We start from the raw sequence: 17,162 nt of genomic DNA on the forward strand, positions 1-17,162 counted from the left end.
GCTCATGCACACCATGCTACATTTTCTATTCAGTCATCTCACTTACACTGATGGTGTCCAGGTGCTGCCGGAAGGTCAGCTCTGCTTCCTTGCTGGGTATGAACAACTTCCCATGGCGGCTGTTGGGGGGCAGTGTTGTAGGGACTGCAAACAGTCCACTGTCAGCCTCAGTGTTCCCAGAACTTGAAGGACTAGCCACCAAGAGAGGTCTAGGAAGGTTTCTCAAACCTAGAAGATTTGAACAGCAATTTAAATGAAATAAAGTGAAAACGAAAAGGAAATAACTCTTTAGTAACTGAAGGATCATAGAGAGCTGGGACTTAAGGATTCTGGCTCTGTCACTAGCTGTTTCTAAATCAGTAATCTCTCCATATTTCAGGTGTCTCACCTGAAAATTGACAGTATTTACCTGCTATGGATACCACTAATATTCACTCACTTGCTTTGAAATTCTTAGAAGTAGGGGATTAAAAATAATTTTACACTACTTAAGAAACTAGAACTGAAGCCCCATTTTCAGCACCACACAGGCTGTGATAATCAGGTATCTGATCAGCTTGTAGGCATACCTGAGGGCCTATCCCAGTAAACAAACTATATCCACCATTTCTTATGTAGGCGAAGATAATAGAAACCCAGAGCCATTTTACAGTATTTATGATTTATTTACACTGCCACCCCTGCTTCCCCTATAGTAATTCAAAGTTCAACCCAAATAAAATCAACCTGGTGATGGACCAGAGATCAATTTACCAAAAGACCTTCTCAGGAGGATGAAGAAGATGGACTGTCTTCAAAATACATTTAGCACAATAAAATAATGGTAGCTTGTCTAAGTAAAATGTCTCCATTTATATTTAAGTTAAAAAAACATATGGTAGGATTTCCCTCTGCAGGCTGCCAGCTTGGATGAAAGCCAGCATTGTTAGCCTGTCACTTTGAGGTACCTAAGAAGTGCCTTTCTTCACAGAGGTGCTTTACAGCACCAGTTAACCCAGTTAACCTCCTCCTGGGTTCACTGCTTCTCAGAGCACATGTGTGAAAAGGACTGCCTAAGAATCACAACTGTTCCCAGTAACTCCAACACCATCACAAACTTTCCTGAAGTCATAAACATTTGGTGGCAAATGCAACTGGGCTGAATCATAGAACCAAAATTCTTGGCCTGAATGACTGGCATCACAGGTTACAGCAGCTGTACCTCCTATTAAAGAAAAGGCAATTCATAATCATTCTCTATCTTATAATCATAGAATCATTTGACTGGCTTGGACTGGAAAGGACCTTCAAGCTCATCTCATTCCACCCCCTGCCATGGGCAGGGACACCTTCACTATCTCAGGTTGCTCCAAGCCCCATCCAACCTGGCCTTGAACACTGCCCAGGAATCCAGGGGCAGACACAGCTTCTCTGGGCAACCTGTGCCAGGGCCTCACCACCCTCACAGGGAAGAATTTCTTCCTAATATCTAGTTTAAACCTACAGTAGCAGGATGGCACAGAAAAAATTCAGTAATTATTTATCAACAGATTTTACTCCGGGCATTTACTTGCTTGTTTTGTAAGCTGATACTCTCTTGAGATCTCACACCCTGTGGCAGTCAACATGTGCTGGTTCAGGCTGGGAAGGGGTTAATTTTGCTCAGTGGCAGTTTTGGATTTGTGTTGCAAACAGTGTTCATAACTCAGGGATGCTGTAGTTAATCCTGAGCAGGACTTACAGTGGTCAGGGCCTTTGCTGCTCCTTGCCTCACACTGCCAGTGAGGGGGCTGGGGATGCACGAGGAACTGGGAGGGGACACAGCCAGGACAGCTGATCCCAGCTGACCAGAGTGATATCCCACACCATGGGGGGGTCATGCTTAGCGTATGGAGCTGGGGGAAGAAGAAGGAAGGGGTGGACATTCAGAGTGAGGGCATTTGCCTTCCCAAGTTACTGTTACATATGATGGAGCCCTGCTGTCTTGGGGATGGTTGAACATCTACCTGCCCAGGGGAACCAGGGAACAAATTCCTCGTTCTGCTTTGCATGCATGGCATTTGCTTTCCCTAATAAACTGTTTTTATTTCAAACCGTAAGTTCTCTCACTTTTCCAGTTCTCCCCTTCCCACCAGAGCGGAGTGACTGAGCAGCTGCAATGGGCTGAGTTGCTGGCTGGGGTTAAACCATGACACAGCTCTCAAAAAAACCCAAACATCTATTCTAAGAGCGACTGAGGAGAGTTCTTCTGGATTGTGAACAGCATTACTGATGTGCATTGTTATTCAAGATTCAAAGCAGCACTGGACTTAGGACAATTCTAAAGCAAATTAACACACACCAGTGTTCTCAGACAGTGAAGTTCCTAAGGGTAAGAGCACTACTCCTTCCAGTGTTCCATCACTGGGAAGTTCTCGTCATAGTGTGAGGTATTAATAAGTTGATTTCATCAAGTGGATTTTTAGGAATACTCACCTGAGGAGCTGGAAGAAGCACCAGGAGATAAAGTCTTGTTGCGAAGGGCAGACTGATTCCGTGTGCAGCCTGGACTCCTGGTGTTGATGGCAATAACCTTTCCCGGAGGAGTCAGGGACTGGTCCTCCTGAGCAGGCTTTATAGGTGACGTGGCAATGGAGCTCATCTCGGGTGTCTGAAAATGCACATTAAATGAACATTGTGTGCTGGTACAACAAATGTATTGTGAAACTCATTGTACTTAGGAAGCCTTAAAATTAAAATCTGACATATTACAATACCTTAAAGTACTCTAAGCAATACCTCCTAGTGGGGGTGAGGGGCAGCTGAAATTACCTTCCTGCCCATTTAACAGTGTTGGATGTCACCAATTCAATATATTAATTTATGTTACAATTGGGTTAACACTCAAGAAGCTTCATGCAATGTGCTGGATCACTGCAGGATAGAAAGAAAGAGGGAAAAAAGGTGTTGGTTTTAACTCAGTGCAAAACTGTTTTTCATAAACTCCATCCAGAGGGCTGCTCTGGTGAGAAATACATATGGACAAAAACATTTTAATTCTCTCTTAATTCTAATCAAGTAGAGTTTTGAATTTTCCTCCTTCTCTTTCACACTGTAACACAGCACTAACAAGAGATACATGCACTTCAATAATTTTTCAAGCCTATCCAGTTGTTTCATCAAGTAGTTTAAACTGTTTCCTAGAAACCCCTCCCTTTTTAAGGAATCTGTGCAATCACAGGCTTAAAATACTCAACTGCAATGCCACTTCACATTTTGTTTGATACTGATGATTTTCATTTAAGGAATGAACCACAGCAGATCTGGCTGCTTTGGCCGTTACAGGTTACAGATTATCTGAAGAAAAGAGCAAGGCATGGATGCAACCAATCTTTCCTCTTAAAATACCCTCTGGCAAAAATATCATGGTTCCTGTCATTATTTGATGAAATGCAACTTTCAAGACGTCTAGAGTGCCTTCAGTAAGTATCTCCCTGGCCTTTGCAATATCACAATGTTCATGCTGCAAGGAGAGTATGTTTTCCTAAAAAAACACAAGAATGAAGTGGCATTTGACAAATGAAAGGTTGTGTTCCTTCTTTTTGCTGGAATGTACAAAATGGTTCATATCCTTAAAGAGCTCCTTTATTGTTCAGTAGTACTATGCTATTTTGATTAAGACATCAAGAGTGTGAAAATGACAGGAAAACACATGCAAATCCTGACTACTGTTTTCTCCCTCTCTTCAATTCCTCTCCCCACAAGTCTCAGGGATGTCCTTTATAGTTTGTGATTGCTTCATCATGTCATGCCTAGCTGTCACCCGTGTCACCAGAAGTAAAAGTAGATGCCAAAGAAGAGACAGTATTCCCAGTGTCACTAGAGGACACAAAATGATTCACACTACTACCTTTAGTGTTAGAATAAAAACCCGTGACTTTATTACTTGACTCCAGTATTTATAGATTTTCGACAATGACCAGGGATTGCATAATTAAGTTACCACCTTCACAAGCACATCCATCAAAAGATGTTTCTTAGAAGGAATGCATAAACATCTATGTTTACAGTTACTTTCCTGAGAAAGTAGCTACAACTATGAAAAACAAGATCAGAAGGCTTAATTTCCGGGTGACAACCCAGATCTGTGAGATGTCAGACCAAAAGCCTTTGCAGTTTAAACAAAGTCTGTATCTGGAGCTGCATCTGAACAAAGATGGGTTTAAATTTATAAAATCCTTCATTCCATGTCTGTAGAATCAGAATCAAAAGGAACTTTGAGGGGGCTAAAGCACCAACAAACAAGGATCAAAGAACTCCGTGTTTGGGAACAGTGATACATTTGCATCATGGGTAGAACAGATTCTTTAGCTCATCATATCTACCACAGGCATTTGAGGAGATCTGCTGAACTCTGTCTTTTTAAAAGATGTTTTACCAAGTTTCAATTGGCTGCATTGGGTGGAACTAGCTGTCCAGGTATCACTAGGGAAATTCTTAAATACAGGTTACAAAGCACAAGAAGGAAAGGAAGTTCATTCCGTAAGGTCTGCCTAAGGAGGAAGGTATTTTTTTGGGACTGTTAAACAGCTGTCCTGGAGTCTTATTTACACAAGTCAACTATGGCAGGCATAGTTCTATTGACTCTGCTATTCTGAAGAAAAACATTCTTTTCACTCTCACACAATGTAATTTGATCTACATAAACACTGAAAATCAATGCAGTTTTCATATGGAATATTAATCTCATCCAGGCTCCATTTCCCACAAAAGGTTGGATTAGATGATCCTCCTAAGCCCATTCCAACCTGGGCTAAGGTTCCGTGAATCTGAGAGAACAGAAGGCACCTCACCTCACAACGGATCTTTTGAGCAGTCATATTAAATGATCACTGGAACACCAGTGAGATTCACAGCAAACCAGAAGCTAAAAGGCAGTGTAAAAAGCACACTGAAGCAAACTGCAGCCAGCTGTCTTGTGTTGTGGTTTTTGAATAATTTAAACAGAATTTAAAAGGAATCTCCAAAGCTCTTGACATGGCTAGTTACTGATTTATTGTGAATGCACAACTGGGCAATTATTCCCCAAATGAAACTAGAGTTTAGAGTTCATCTGGAGCATGAATAAGAGCTACTTACTGGTTTGGGATTAACTTCAGTAGAGATGAGTTTCAGAAGGCAATTCAAGAGTCTCTGCTTGTGAAAGGTAGGACATGCAGGGACAGCACTTGACTCAGATGTTTGCTCCCTAGCATCCTGGGTTTCTGGCTCCAACACAGTCAACCAGTCATATTCCAGCTGCAGCTTGTTCGGTTTGCCCATCATGAGGTAGACTTCAGCCAGAGTAAGGCTCTCAGAGGTTCGCAGACTCCATCCTTCTTCTCTAACTTGTTGGAAGAGCCGACTTGGGTCATCCTTGAGAGACTTTGTACTGGATTGTCCCTGAGGTGGAGGTGGAAACAAGGAGCCCAGCTTTTCTTGAGAATCCTCCATTACTGCATCTGTGCTATCCTTTGCATCAACCTGCTGGCCCTGGCTGTGGCAGGCCTGAGTTTCACATCTGCTGCTGCCAGGGGAAGCCACACCACCTCTCAGTAGCTGGGAACAGGAATCAGAGGTCTCTGCACTCCTCCTGCTTGGAAAAGCTACTGGAGAAGCATTACCAGGTACTGAAGCAGAGTCCTTCCCATGCAGTTTGTCTGTGCAAGAATATTTCTCTGGGACAATTAGGTCCTGGCAGGACTTCAGGTACCGTGGGAATGGATCGAGCAGAGAGAGCTCCTCCACATCAGGGATCTTGCTGCAAGCGCACGCTGTGCTGTACGAGGGTAGCAGAGCAGCCTGGTCACTAGCCAGAGGCTCTCCGGCCTCCACACAGGGGGCCACTGAGCTCAGCTTTTCCTGGTTCCCTCCTGGATCCTGAAGTCCAGAAGGTGGTTTCTGGAGGGAATTAGTGATGCCAAGATTCAAGGCTGTTCCTTCCACGAGGACAGGCTCTGTGGCACCATCTTCAGTGCTTGCAGAAACTTCAGCTGTAGGCTGTAAGGTTCTGCTGGGCTCTGTAGTGCTCTCTGCCCTTCCCACACCCTTACCTTCCATTCCCCGCAGGTATTTCAGCTGTCCCCTTGCTGTCCCCTGTCCACTCTGTATGCCAAGGATTTGGGCAGGGGGGAGTAAGTGAGAGTCTTTTGTGTTCTGTTTGCATTTGCCTGTTTCCTGCCAATGCACAGTACAGAAGGCCTTGGAGTGGACCACTCTGGCTACCCCAGGCAGTGGAGTGAGGGTACAGTTCTCCCCTGGAAAGAGATGGAGCATCACTTTCTCCTCTGAGAAGCTGCCCCTTGTTTCTGAGTCTCTGGAGTCTCGAAGTTGCTGTTCTTCAAGTGTTTTACGCTAAAAAAGATGTGTCAAAGAATTTAACAGTCATCTGCCTCTTCCAAAAAAGCAACTGGGAGCCTATTTTGGAAGTTGAAAAAAAAATTAATAAAAGAAAACCTAGCTGATTGAGGACATGTTCTCTATTCAGCACAGATTATAATGAAGACACTATAATCAGAAATTAGGTCCTTTTTGGTGATAAAGACTGCAATGAAGACCTGTTACAAGCCCAAAATAAATATCGATTCAAACAAAATTACATCTCTCTGCTTCACACACCACTGTAACTGTAAAAAAAAAAATCCCAATCAACAAACCCCAACAAAACCAAGCAAAAACCTCCACCATTGCACTGAGCAAAGCAGCCTCTCATGAGTGCAGCAAACTCTGCCTTACATACTCTGACATCCTTCAGAGTTTCAAGTGCTTTGCTGCTGCTTTTTCCAGGCTCACAAATAAAACAGAAAAGCCTGAATGAAAGGCCCAAGAAGAGGATAAAACCTACATGTCAGAAGGACTAGGTTCAGAACTCAACAGCTGTTAACTCGCAAATCCTTCTATTGCATGGATCAAAGTTCAGAGGCACAGACACCCTGAACACTGTACGGCTCAGAGCAGAGATACATTGCTGGTAGCAGCAGCTACCTCAACAAGAAGCTTAAGTCTTCATTGGTGAAACTGCACAAAGTTCAAAAAGCTGTCCTTAATCTCTCTGCTGAAACTGGAAACAGAATTGTCAGTTATTATCCAGGCTGTATGGGGGTCACCCACTAATAACGAACCAGACTAAGTTTGCTGTTTGAGGAAATTAAATAAAGGCAGGAACATATTTTTTTCTTAACTAGCTTTCATGGGATCATAACAGAGAAGAGTTGAAGTAAAAGCAGAACACTATGGGATCTCCCACAAAAGCTTCCATTAGTGATGGTGAGACTTTACATCTATCTTTACCAGGCACTGGTACACTTATGAAGTAGATTCACTTTTCCAATACAAAACTGAACTTGGAATAGGAATGGAACAACACATGGAACAGACTGAACAGAAAAAGGATACAACCCGCACTTCATGGAGAGCCCACTTCTGCTTCAGGAATTCAAGGAGGCTGGAGACCTTCCGATGTAACTCCACAATCATCCTGTACACAAGAGAAGCAAAGCAAGGGAACAGAGAACAACTGTCAGCAGGAGCTCCAAGTCCTAACCTTGATGCTAGAAGGGGAATTAAGGAAGGAAACTGGCATTCTATAATGCCAGCACAAAAAACACTCCCAAGCACTATGAAAAAAAACACAGCAAAACAAAAAACATGTTACCCCACAACTTTAAAATCTAAGTTAACTCACAACTGTGACAACTCACTCATTATAAAAGCCTGTCAGATAAACCTGACTGCTGTGATTCAAGAAACTATTTTTTGCCAGATGGAGGAAGACAGGAAAAGATGGCAGGACTTAGTGAACTGCAAAAGTGCATGCAAGGCATGAAGCTACTACATAAAGTATAGAAAGAAAGAGAAAAAGGGGCACAAAAGATTCTTAAACATTTTCTTTTTGAAAACATTTTACTAAATAAACCTAATGCAGAGAAGAGAATGGATATTTTTATCATCTTTGGTCATTAAACTGAAGTGCTGCATTTGAAACAACACAACATCATAAAAGCCTCATGGTTGCTGCCCTAAATTCTGGATTAGATGTAAGTACCAGGATGAACCCCCACTGATGACACTGAACAGCTGCACCAACAATGTTTTTCAAGGGATTATCTACAAACACCTTCCATGCTGCTTTAATCATTGGGTGCAAGTAAAATGTTCAGAGCCTTGGTATAGCACCTCTGACCACTGTGTATATTCCCTTCTCTCTGTCTATGGTACATTCAATACAAATTTTACTAGAACCTAGGCTACTATCTCCATTTTACTTGCCCTCTGCTCTGACATTGAGTGGCACAAACTGTACTCATCTCCAAAGCGACTAGCTCTTTCATTACTCAAATTAAAATATATCAGTAACAATGGTAATCTGATTTTCCCATGTGATAACTCATGTTTACAGATCATGAACTATGGCTGGACAAAGGCTTCAGACTATGTACACTTTAGGCCAACTGCTATATAAAAGATGAACTGCCCAACTGGCAAAGAGAACCGAGAAGAAAGAGGAAGGGGCTAGGATGCTTGCTCATCTATTTCCCTGTTCTGAGCACCACAATTAATTCTCCATTACCTAAGCCGTGGGTTCTGGGCAAGACTCTGTACTCGAGCCCATGCATGGTTATTCCGTGGTTGCAACTCCACAGGGACCTTGAGAGGCAGTCGTACTGGCTTTTGGTCCTCTTCATCACTCACACCTGAACGTAGGTGAAGCACAAAGGGTCAAAGCAAGGAAAACTTAGTCACAACACTGTATGCTCAGTTACACAATATGAAAGGTCAGACACCACCATCACCTACAGAAAACTTGGGCAGTTCAGCTTCATCAGTGGAGCTTTCCTCCTTAATTACCTTTTCCAATATATTCTTATCCTTGAACACAGCAGTGGTACCGGGGATTCCAGTTGAGCTAGCAGTGTCAAAAATCAGATGTCTGGAAACTTTGAGCAAGTACAGTATTTCAGACCTTTGAACAGCCTGATTCTACTTACTTGGGAACGAGGAAGAAAAATAAAACCCAAAATGTAATCAGACATAGGTGAATAGGAGAAGGTAAAAAATTTAAAAAATTTCAATGCAAAACACTATACTGCTGCAGATTCACTGGCACCTTCACATACAGTGAAAGCACAATGTGTAAAGCAGCAGTGATCTGGTCTGGTGTGGGTGTTTCCTTTTCATCTTAGCTGGTAAGAAACCTGGGTGAGTCCTGAAGTTCCTGGGGTTACACAAGCAAACAGGCCAAGACAGAATACTGTGCCCAGGACAAACATGCAACAGTCCAACTTTCCCTGCCAGTGATGGACACACCACTGCTGTACAAGCCTGCTCCCTTTCTATGCTTCCAGCCATCTTCTAGAACACCCTCATGTTCCAGCATCTTTTACTCACCATCTGGATCACAGAGTTTCTTCAAAGCCCTGCACATGGGAGCTTTGATACGCAGGTTTCTGCCTTTGTAACGAACAGTTGTAGCCCTGGATATATAGAAAGAGAAGTAGTTAGAGGACCAGTAACAACAGCGTATGAATACAGACCGATTCATCTTAGGCCCTGTGCTCTTCACCATCTTCATGTATGAATTGGACACATGGCTGGAAGGGATACTAAGCAAGTCTGTGGATGACAGAAACTGGGAGAAGCTGTGGACTCCCTTGAAGGCAGGGAGACTTTGCAGAGAGTGCTCAGCAAATAAGAGGACTGGGCAATCACCAACCATGTGAAGTTCAACAAGGGAAAGTGCCAGATTCTGCACCTGGGATGGGGCAGCCTATAGACAGACTGGGGAATGAGATGCTGGAGAGCAGTGCTGCAGAAAGGACCTGGAGATCCCAGCTGAGGGCCAGTTGGATCTGAGTCTGGATCAGAGTAATAAAATACTGGAATTGTCTGCCTGGGGAGGTGGTGGAGTCACCATCCCTGGATGTGTTTAAAAAAAGACTGGATATGGCTCTCAGTGCCATCATTTAGTTGAGGTATTAGGGCATTGGTTGGACTCGTTGATCTTGAAGGTCTCTTCCAACCTAGTGATTCTGTGAGTCAGCAGTATCCTGGAACCAGGAGAGAAATCTCTGAGCTTGACTTGAGCACCAGGTCAAGCACTGCCAGCCAGGCCAGGAAGGAGATTGTCCCACTCTGCTTTGCACTGGAGTGGCCTCACCTTGAAGTTTTGGTGACCACAATATAATAAAGATATTAAACTATTAGAGAGTGTCCAAAGGAGGGCAACAAAAATGGTGAAGGGGGAAGACATATGACGACTGGCTGAGGGCACTTGGTCTGCTCAGCCTGGAAAAAACAAGATGGAGACCTCCTTGCAGCTACAACTTCCTCTTGAGGGGGAGAGAAAGGGCAGACACTGATTTCTTCTCTGTGCTGATGACCAGTGACAGGACCTGAAGAAATGGCTTGAAGTTGTGTCAGGCCAGGTTTAGGTTGGGTATTATGAAAAGCTTCTTCCCCCAGAGTGCTCAGGCACTGAATAGGCTCACTAGGGCAGTGGTCACAGCACAAAGCCTGACAGATATCAAGAAGCATTAGGACAATGCCCTGAGGCACAGTGTGACTCTTGGGGATGGTGCTGTGCAGGGCTGGGAGTTGGACTTGATGATCCTCATCCCTTCCAACTCAGCTTATTCTGTGATTCTGTGACCAGGGACACAGAGCAAAACATCATTGTGACTACAGGAATGAATACAGAAATGTAAGGGTCTACAGTGCAAGTACACGGAGGATTCAGTCTTTCCTATAATCTTACTTTTCTTTGTAGAAGTGCTATGCTTGTGACTCTCCTCTTCCAGACTTTCATGAAACACTTGGTTGTCCACTCAGGGAGGGACTGCTGTTTTATAAGAGGACCAGGATTATGTTACTTTAGTTCAATACAGACAGCTACTTCATAAAAGACAAGTGGTTTTGATTTAGTCTTCCGCTTATACTCATGACTCTTAATTATAGGAAGAAAGAGTCTGAAGTTTTTGCAGAGCCTTGCATCTGAAAATATGATTACTGTATCTGGTGCATACATGAGATCTTAAGAGCTTGTGCAGAAGCCTGAACAAAGTAACTTTTTACAGTATGAGTTCACTGGTTTAGCTTCAGTATCACTTCAGCAGTTTCAAAGTTCCTTAAAAGTCAAGAGCTTGTTTTTGTTTTCACACTGTGAAACTACTTGATTTCTTCACTCCATCAGTCCTGTTTTCTTTTTAGGGACTTAAAAGACAGACATTGAGCCCAATCAAATTACCAATGGCATAATTACTTCCTAATACTTGAAGCATTAAGGATATGCATTGGCACAGAAGCAGCAGGATTGAACACAAGTCCTCGCAATAAAATGAAATAAATTATAGAGAATATACCTATACTGTAAGTAAAACACCATCATGCAGGAAGAGCAGTTGTCTACAGTGCTAAGAGGAAAATTTGCAAAAGGGCAGCAGAAGTGAAACCAGACCTGAGAAGATGGAGCTGATGTGGTGAGCAACTCAAAAGTTTCAATTACTGAACTGTGAACTTCTATAGATTTGGAATATTCCTGGGCTGGAAAGGCAGATTTCCTTTCAACTTAATTCTTGGAAACAAGAATTGTTTGAAGACAGTTGGTCCCACCAACAGTGTAAAGCCTCTATCAGTGTCTTCCAGTGTAAAAACTCTTAGAGAGAGACACAGAAACCCTTGTGGATATCTAATCAATGAGTTAAGGATGAAAAGCAAAACCTCCTCCTGGGTACCTAAGCCTTAGTGTGAGACTCCATATCCTCTTGTATTTATCCTTATATTAAAGTGTAGATATGATTTTATCAGAAAACTAGCATTTTGTACAATGAGTCTCTTCTCTATTTGTTACCTGTTTTAATATAGCAAATTCTTTTAACTACTTGTGCAAGCTGAGACTCTCCTCTTTGATTTTAGCTAATGTAATTCCTTATTATCGAATGTGCCTTTAAAGCATGTGAGTGAAGAGTCGGAAATAGCATTATTATTATCATAATCATAATTATTACCTTGACAGTATAACAGTGCAAGTAAGAAGAGGTCTGGGGAGAGAAATATTTTTTATATTAACTGATATGACCATATAAATCAATCAAGTTTTTTGGAAATTGTTTCATCACATGAGTGGAAGGTGACTGAAACAAGGGCCTGGCTCCTCAGAAGGCCTGGGAGGTTTGATCTGCCTAAAACAGCTGAGCTAACTGATCTAAGAAAAAAAATAAAGAAGAAAATTGCTATTGTTCATTTTTCATATTTCCGTTCAAGAGCCCAGCTAGCTGGTCATAAAGCATTTATTATTGAGTAAGGCTTCCTGGTAGTTGTTTGTGCTCAATTTGTCTGCCACCTGTGCAGGTGGACCTTGGGCTGTAGGTATCCACCATGTATTACCATAGAGCAGCTTATAAATGAACATGGATGAGCATCACAAACTCCTGACTGCATCTCTATCTGTGCTTCAAAGGGCAGAGAAATTAAAAAAAAAACAAACCAACCAACCCAAACAAAACCCAAAACAGAAGACAGGAAAGTGTGAAAAATGCAAGTATATTATGGAAAAGATATTTTTTGAAAAAAACCAAAAAACACCAAAAACCAAACAGAATAATGAAACACTAGGAGGAAAACCACATTGAAGGAAACCTAACAACCGCAAACCGCTGATATCTATATGGAGAGGCAGGAACTACTGCCTTCCCTGAGCATGAGGGGAAATGGCACAGTTCAGAAATCAGCAAGCAAAGTATACGATTCAGTAAATGAAGAAACACAGAGCACACAGAAATGTGACAAAATATTAAAGACTTCCCAAGCAAATTTTCACCCTGCCACTACAGCACTCTTCCACAACTACAGCGATCAATGCTATTTTCACGGTTCCCTCACACATGCTTTAGAATATCCCAGCTCCCCACATTCAGGTGTTCTGCTTCCCCTAATTCCCTTTTACATTAAGTACGATTAGCTTCAAGCAATCTAAGACAGAGTATTATTATAATCTAGTAATAATAACTTATTATTAAACTAATATAAAAGTAGATATATTTAGACATTATAACTTTCTAAGTGCAGTCTGTGGCTGGGAGACTGAAAAAATACTATTTCTTCAAATATAGGGGAAAGCATAGTAAAGGAGTCAGTCTGCAATGGAACTACTCTTAGCTTCAAAATAGGTATTTTCTTCTCCTACATGGATGTCTCCAAATGCAGAAAAGCTTAAGTCTTAAAAACAATCACTGTATTAACTATGCATTCAGAATTACCAGTCTGATTTGACACCAAGAACATAACCTGTCTACTTAAAATGGTTTGGTTTATATATTATTTTTTTCAGTATGAACTGCTATTTTATGATCAAGATTTTTAGAGCTACAAATTTGTCCTCAGCACACCAAAGAGCTTTCCCAAGTAACTGGAAGAAAGTGAAGAATCACTCCTGTCCCACATAAAGTACATGCAGAATCTGAACCAGACAGAGCAATTAATGCCTGCTAATGGTTTCTGACTTTCTTACCTTGTGCTATAAAGAGCCTCTCCAACTGGTAGAGGTAAAAGCACATACAAAACCAGATACTGATGAGTGCTCTGCTTAACTGTGCAAAGTTACAATACTTCTTTAATTAGGTGTTTCTTGGGGGGGTTTTTTGGTGTTTTTGTGGGTTTTTTGTTTGTTTGTTTTTTGTGTGTGTGTTGCTTTTAACTTACCCAAAATTCCACATGTTTACAAAGAGATCAAGAAAATATTTGTATTCATTCATATGAAGCTTCTTATTAAATGTAAAGAGTGTTGCAAAACCTAAGTTAAATAAAAATGTTTCTCCCCTAAAAATGAAACAAAACAACAAACCTTCAGTTTAAATTTATTTAAATTAGTTACTGAGCAGTTCTGCTATACCACCATAAACTTTTTTTCTTGTTATACATCCTAATCAATGGCATAATAAATGTGTAGTAAAATTAAAATGCTGCAATAAAAATCTTAGCACAAAGGACTGGACAGAGAGTGGTCCTGTCTTTCAGCAGCTGGAGCAGGCCAGTGTTGATCTGAGTATGCTGAACTACTCAGAACAGTTACAGAAGCTGACAGAATAATTCTTAGCGCCCCCTTGCATTTACAAAGATATAAACTCTGATCTATTTCCTGCAAGAGTCTCCATGCATTCAACAAGTCCTGTACCACTGGCTGTTGACTAGCCTCCTTTGCCTGTTACTGACATTCTGAAGACAAGTACAGAGATGTATAACAGCAAATAGCCTTAACTCCAGCAGCCAAACAGGGATATATCACACCGAGACTTTGCTGGTACTTACCGGAGTCATCTGATTGGAGTTGTCGGGCACCCCTTAGTATCCATGACCTGGTTTATAAGCTCAACTAGGAAGCTTTTAAGTATAGCTTTCTTACGAGTCTCTCACAGGGTCATTTGTTTTTCCATACATCATGAAATTAGTACAAGAAGCCAGAGATGCAAAACAAGCACTGAATCAGAGCATGTAACACCAGGGTCTGGAGTCATGCTGCAAATAAATTGCCAGGTAGCTCCTCAAAACCTTATCCTTTCTTGACTTTTCTTAACAATTAAATGAGGAGAAAGTTTACCTACTTAAGGAGCAGATCATCAGAATAACGTATGTTCACATTCCCCATTTTAACCACTTTGGATTCACTTTCTTTCACATCTCTCCTCAGTGACAAGCCTTACAAAGTGCATTGCATTCAGAAGAGGAGTGTAACACTTGAAAGAAACATGTTAGGAACTGCAGAAAGAACTCATTACAAATAGGGAAGAGGATCATAGACTTGTACCATCACTGAGCAAGATGGGAAGTTGAACCATCCAAGATATATGCAACGTGTTTGTTTCTGGGAGCTATGAGGCTGCCCTGCATGTGCAGGTGCAGATATCCAGGTGGTAATGAAGACACAGTCTGCTCTTCTTCACCTGATGAGGTTCACCATCAAATGAGGTAAGGGATGTAGGAGAAAAAGGGAAGTACAGATGGGTCTCCCATATGTAGACAAAAAGCCTATGCAAAAGCAACTAATTCTGAACTGGTTAATGTTATGTACACTCCAATTCTGGCGTAGAATGTTAGCATTAATACCTTCAAATAGAAAGAGTCCTGTTCCCAAAATGGTTTGTTACAAGACTGGCTTTCATGGAGCAGTAGTAGTGATTTCACAGAAATCACTAGCCCTCATTAACAATTAATTAGAAGAACTAAGGCCTGAATCATGCAAAGTGATAGACTGATACCACAGCTCACTAAATGTCATCAGGCTCATTTGTTATGCTTTAGTTTGTTTGGATGTCCCAGTATAAGAAAGGTGCTCTAGTATAGCACAGAGTGACTAAACCAACTGCTGATATTCTGAACTATATAGATATTCAAAACTACAGATGAAGGCTCATCCCAGGCTCACTTAATTGGTAACTCCAATTTAAAGAAGTAATTTCCTTTAAGAATAATGCTGTTAATTATACTGTTCATATTTTCCTAACTGTACAAAACCCAAACCAAATTGGAATTTCTCTCTAATTTAAAACCAGGCAGTTAACAGAAGAATGAACAAGGGATTCAACCATCACATTGAAGACCATCAATACAAGCACACTGTACAAATGGCATCTCCCAGGAAAGGAAAGGTTATTCAACTCCTAAGAAACTGATCTGGAAACTATTTGAGAACACTAGAAAGCGTTGCACTAGAAAGGTGCAACACTAAGTATCCGTATTATGATGGGTAAAGTCAAAAGACTGCAATGGCTGAGGTGGAAAACTCCTGCTCCTGTCCATGGTCAAGTTTACTTCATCAATAACTTGTCTGCTATACTGAACACCTAAAAGCAAGAATGCAAAAGGTAAAAGCAGACCTGCAGTAGACAGAAAATAAGGATTTTTCAAATCACTTTTAAAGATGGGATTAAGGATACATCAATGCCTCCTAAGTAATCACATGCCTTGTCCTTTGAAAGAGATTTCACTTTAAAACATGTAAAATCTAAAAGGTGAACTACTTTGGAAAAAATGATGCACAAATACATCAAGTATGCCCTCATTTCTAATAATACACTTCTAATCCCTTCTGCATTCTAGGAGTACATCGACTCATAGACTGCACCCCCAAATCCTGCAATACTCTAGAAGTGAAAGAGAACATTCGTTCTTCATGTCAAGGAGATCCAAAAGTCGCTGGAGGGCTGGGGTCTCCAGTGTGCTGAAGGGTCACTTCAGGTCTGAAAGTCAGGACTTGTGAGCCCTGCTGAGGCAGAATGGTTTGGAGATGAACCCTCACTGCAAAAAGGACATTAAGGAGCTGGAGTGTGTGCAGAGATGGGAATGGAGCTGGGGAAGGGTCTGGAGTGTAAGTCTGATGAGGAGCAGCTGGGGGACTCAGCCTGGAGAAAAGGAGGCTCAGGGGGGACCTTGAGCAGGGGGCTCTGCACAACTCCCTGATAGGAGGGTACAGCCAGGTGGGGGTCAGGCTCTGGGTCAGGTCCCAGGGAACAAGGGACAGGACAAGAGGAAACAGCTTCAAGTTGTGCCAGGGGAGGTTTAGATTGGATATTGGCAGTATTTTTGCACTGAAAGTGTGGTCAGGCAATGGAACAGGCTGCCCAGGGCAGTGGTGGAATGACCATCCCTGAAGAGACTTAAAAGACCTATGAATGTGGCACTTGTGGACAGGAGTTAGTGGTGGCAGGGCTGAGGTAATCGTTGGATTTGATGATCTCGGATTCCAACCTAAATAATTCTGTTATTTCCCTGACTGAATCCACATGGTTAAGTGCTGTAGGTTCTGTAAAGAATTCTCATTTAATTAAACTTAATCCATAATTATTTATAATTAACAATTAATGGCTTCATGGAAAAGGGGAGAAATATCCTAATACAAAACAAGTAAAGAATGGAAAACATCAAACTTCAGCTCTCAAAAATTAAAAAAACACTCGAAACTTTGGATGGTCAATACAACAGTCAAGCTGCTGAACAACGCAGTTTTATGAGTTTCAGGAGTAAGTTCTTACTTACCCGGCTTGAATGAGCTCATTGAGTTTAGCTGCGTTCTTGTCATCCATACCTTTTCAGTAAATGAGATAACACAGTGAATTAAGATTTACACTGTTAAACCCATGGCCTTCTCTGTGTCCTGTTGGGTTTTCAAAGCTATT

At 41.7% G+C, this 17,162-nt stretch overlaps 1 protein-coding gene across 13 annotated transcripts in view; it reads right to left on the reverse strand.

Annotated features, from left to right (window-relative positions):
- Window positions 1-17,162, reverse strand: part of CRAMP1 (cramped chromatin regulator 1) — a 53,671-nt gene that overhangs the window by 13,558 nt on the left and 22,951 nt on the right. For all 13 annotated transcript variants that reach the window (XR_015277554.1, XR_015277555.1, XR_015277553.1 and 10 more), the window contains exons 6-12: window positions 17,023-17,071; window positions 9,385-9,470; window positions 8,567-8,690; window positions 7,393-7,474; window positions 5,098-6,351; window positions 2,455-2,629; window positions 47-228 (exon numbers count right to left, since the gene is read on the reverse strand). Coding sequence is in view for 8 of the 13 variants with exons in the window: in XM_023936381.2 (XP_023792149.1) it covers window positions 47-228; window positions 2,455-2,629; window positions 5,098-6,351; window positions 7,393-7,474; window positions 8,567-8,690; window positions 9,385-9,470; window positions 17,023-17,071 (1,952 nt within the window). In the remaining 5 variants the exon portion in view is untranslated. The remainder of the gene's footprint in view (window positions 1-46; window positions 229-2,454; window positions 2,630-5,097; window positions 6,352-7,392; window positions 7,475-8,566; window positions 8,691-9,384; window positions 9,471-17,022; window positions 17,072-17,162) is intronic.

Source organism: Cyanistes caeruleus, chromosome 17, assembly GCF_971803275.1.
Source record: "Cyanistes caeruleus chromosome 17, bCyaCae1.hap1.1, whole genome shotgun sequence".
NCBI classification, from domain to species: Eukaryota; Metazoa; Chordata; class Aves; order Passeriformes; family Paridae; genus Cyanistes; species Cyanistes caeruleus.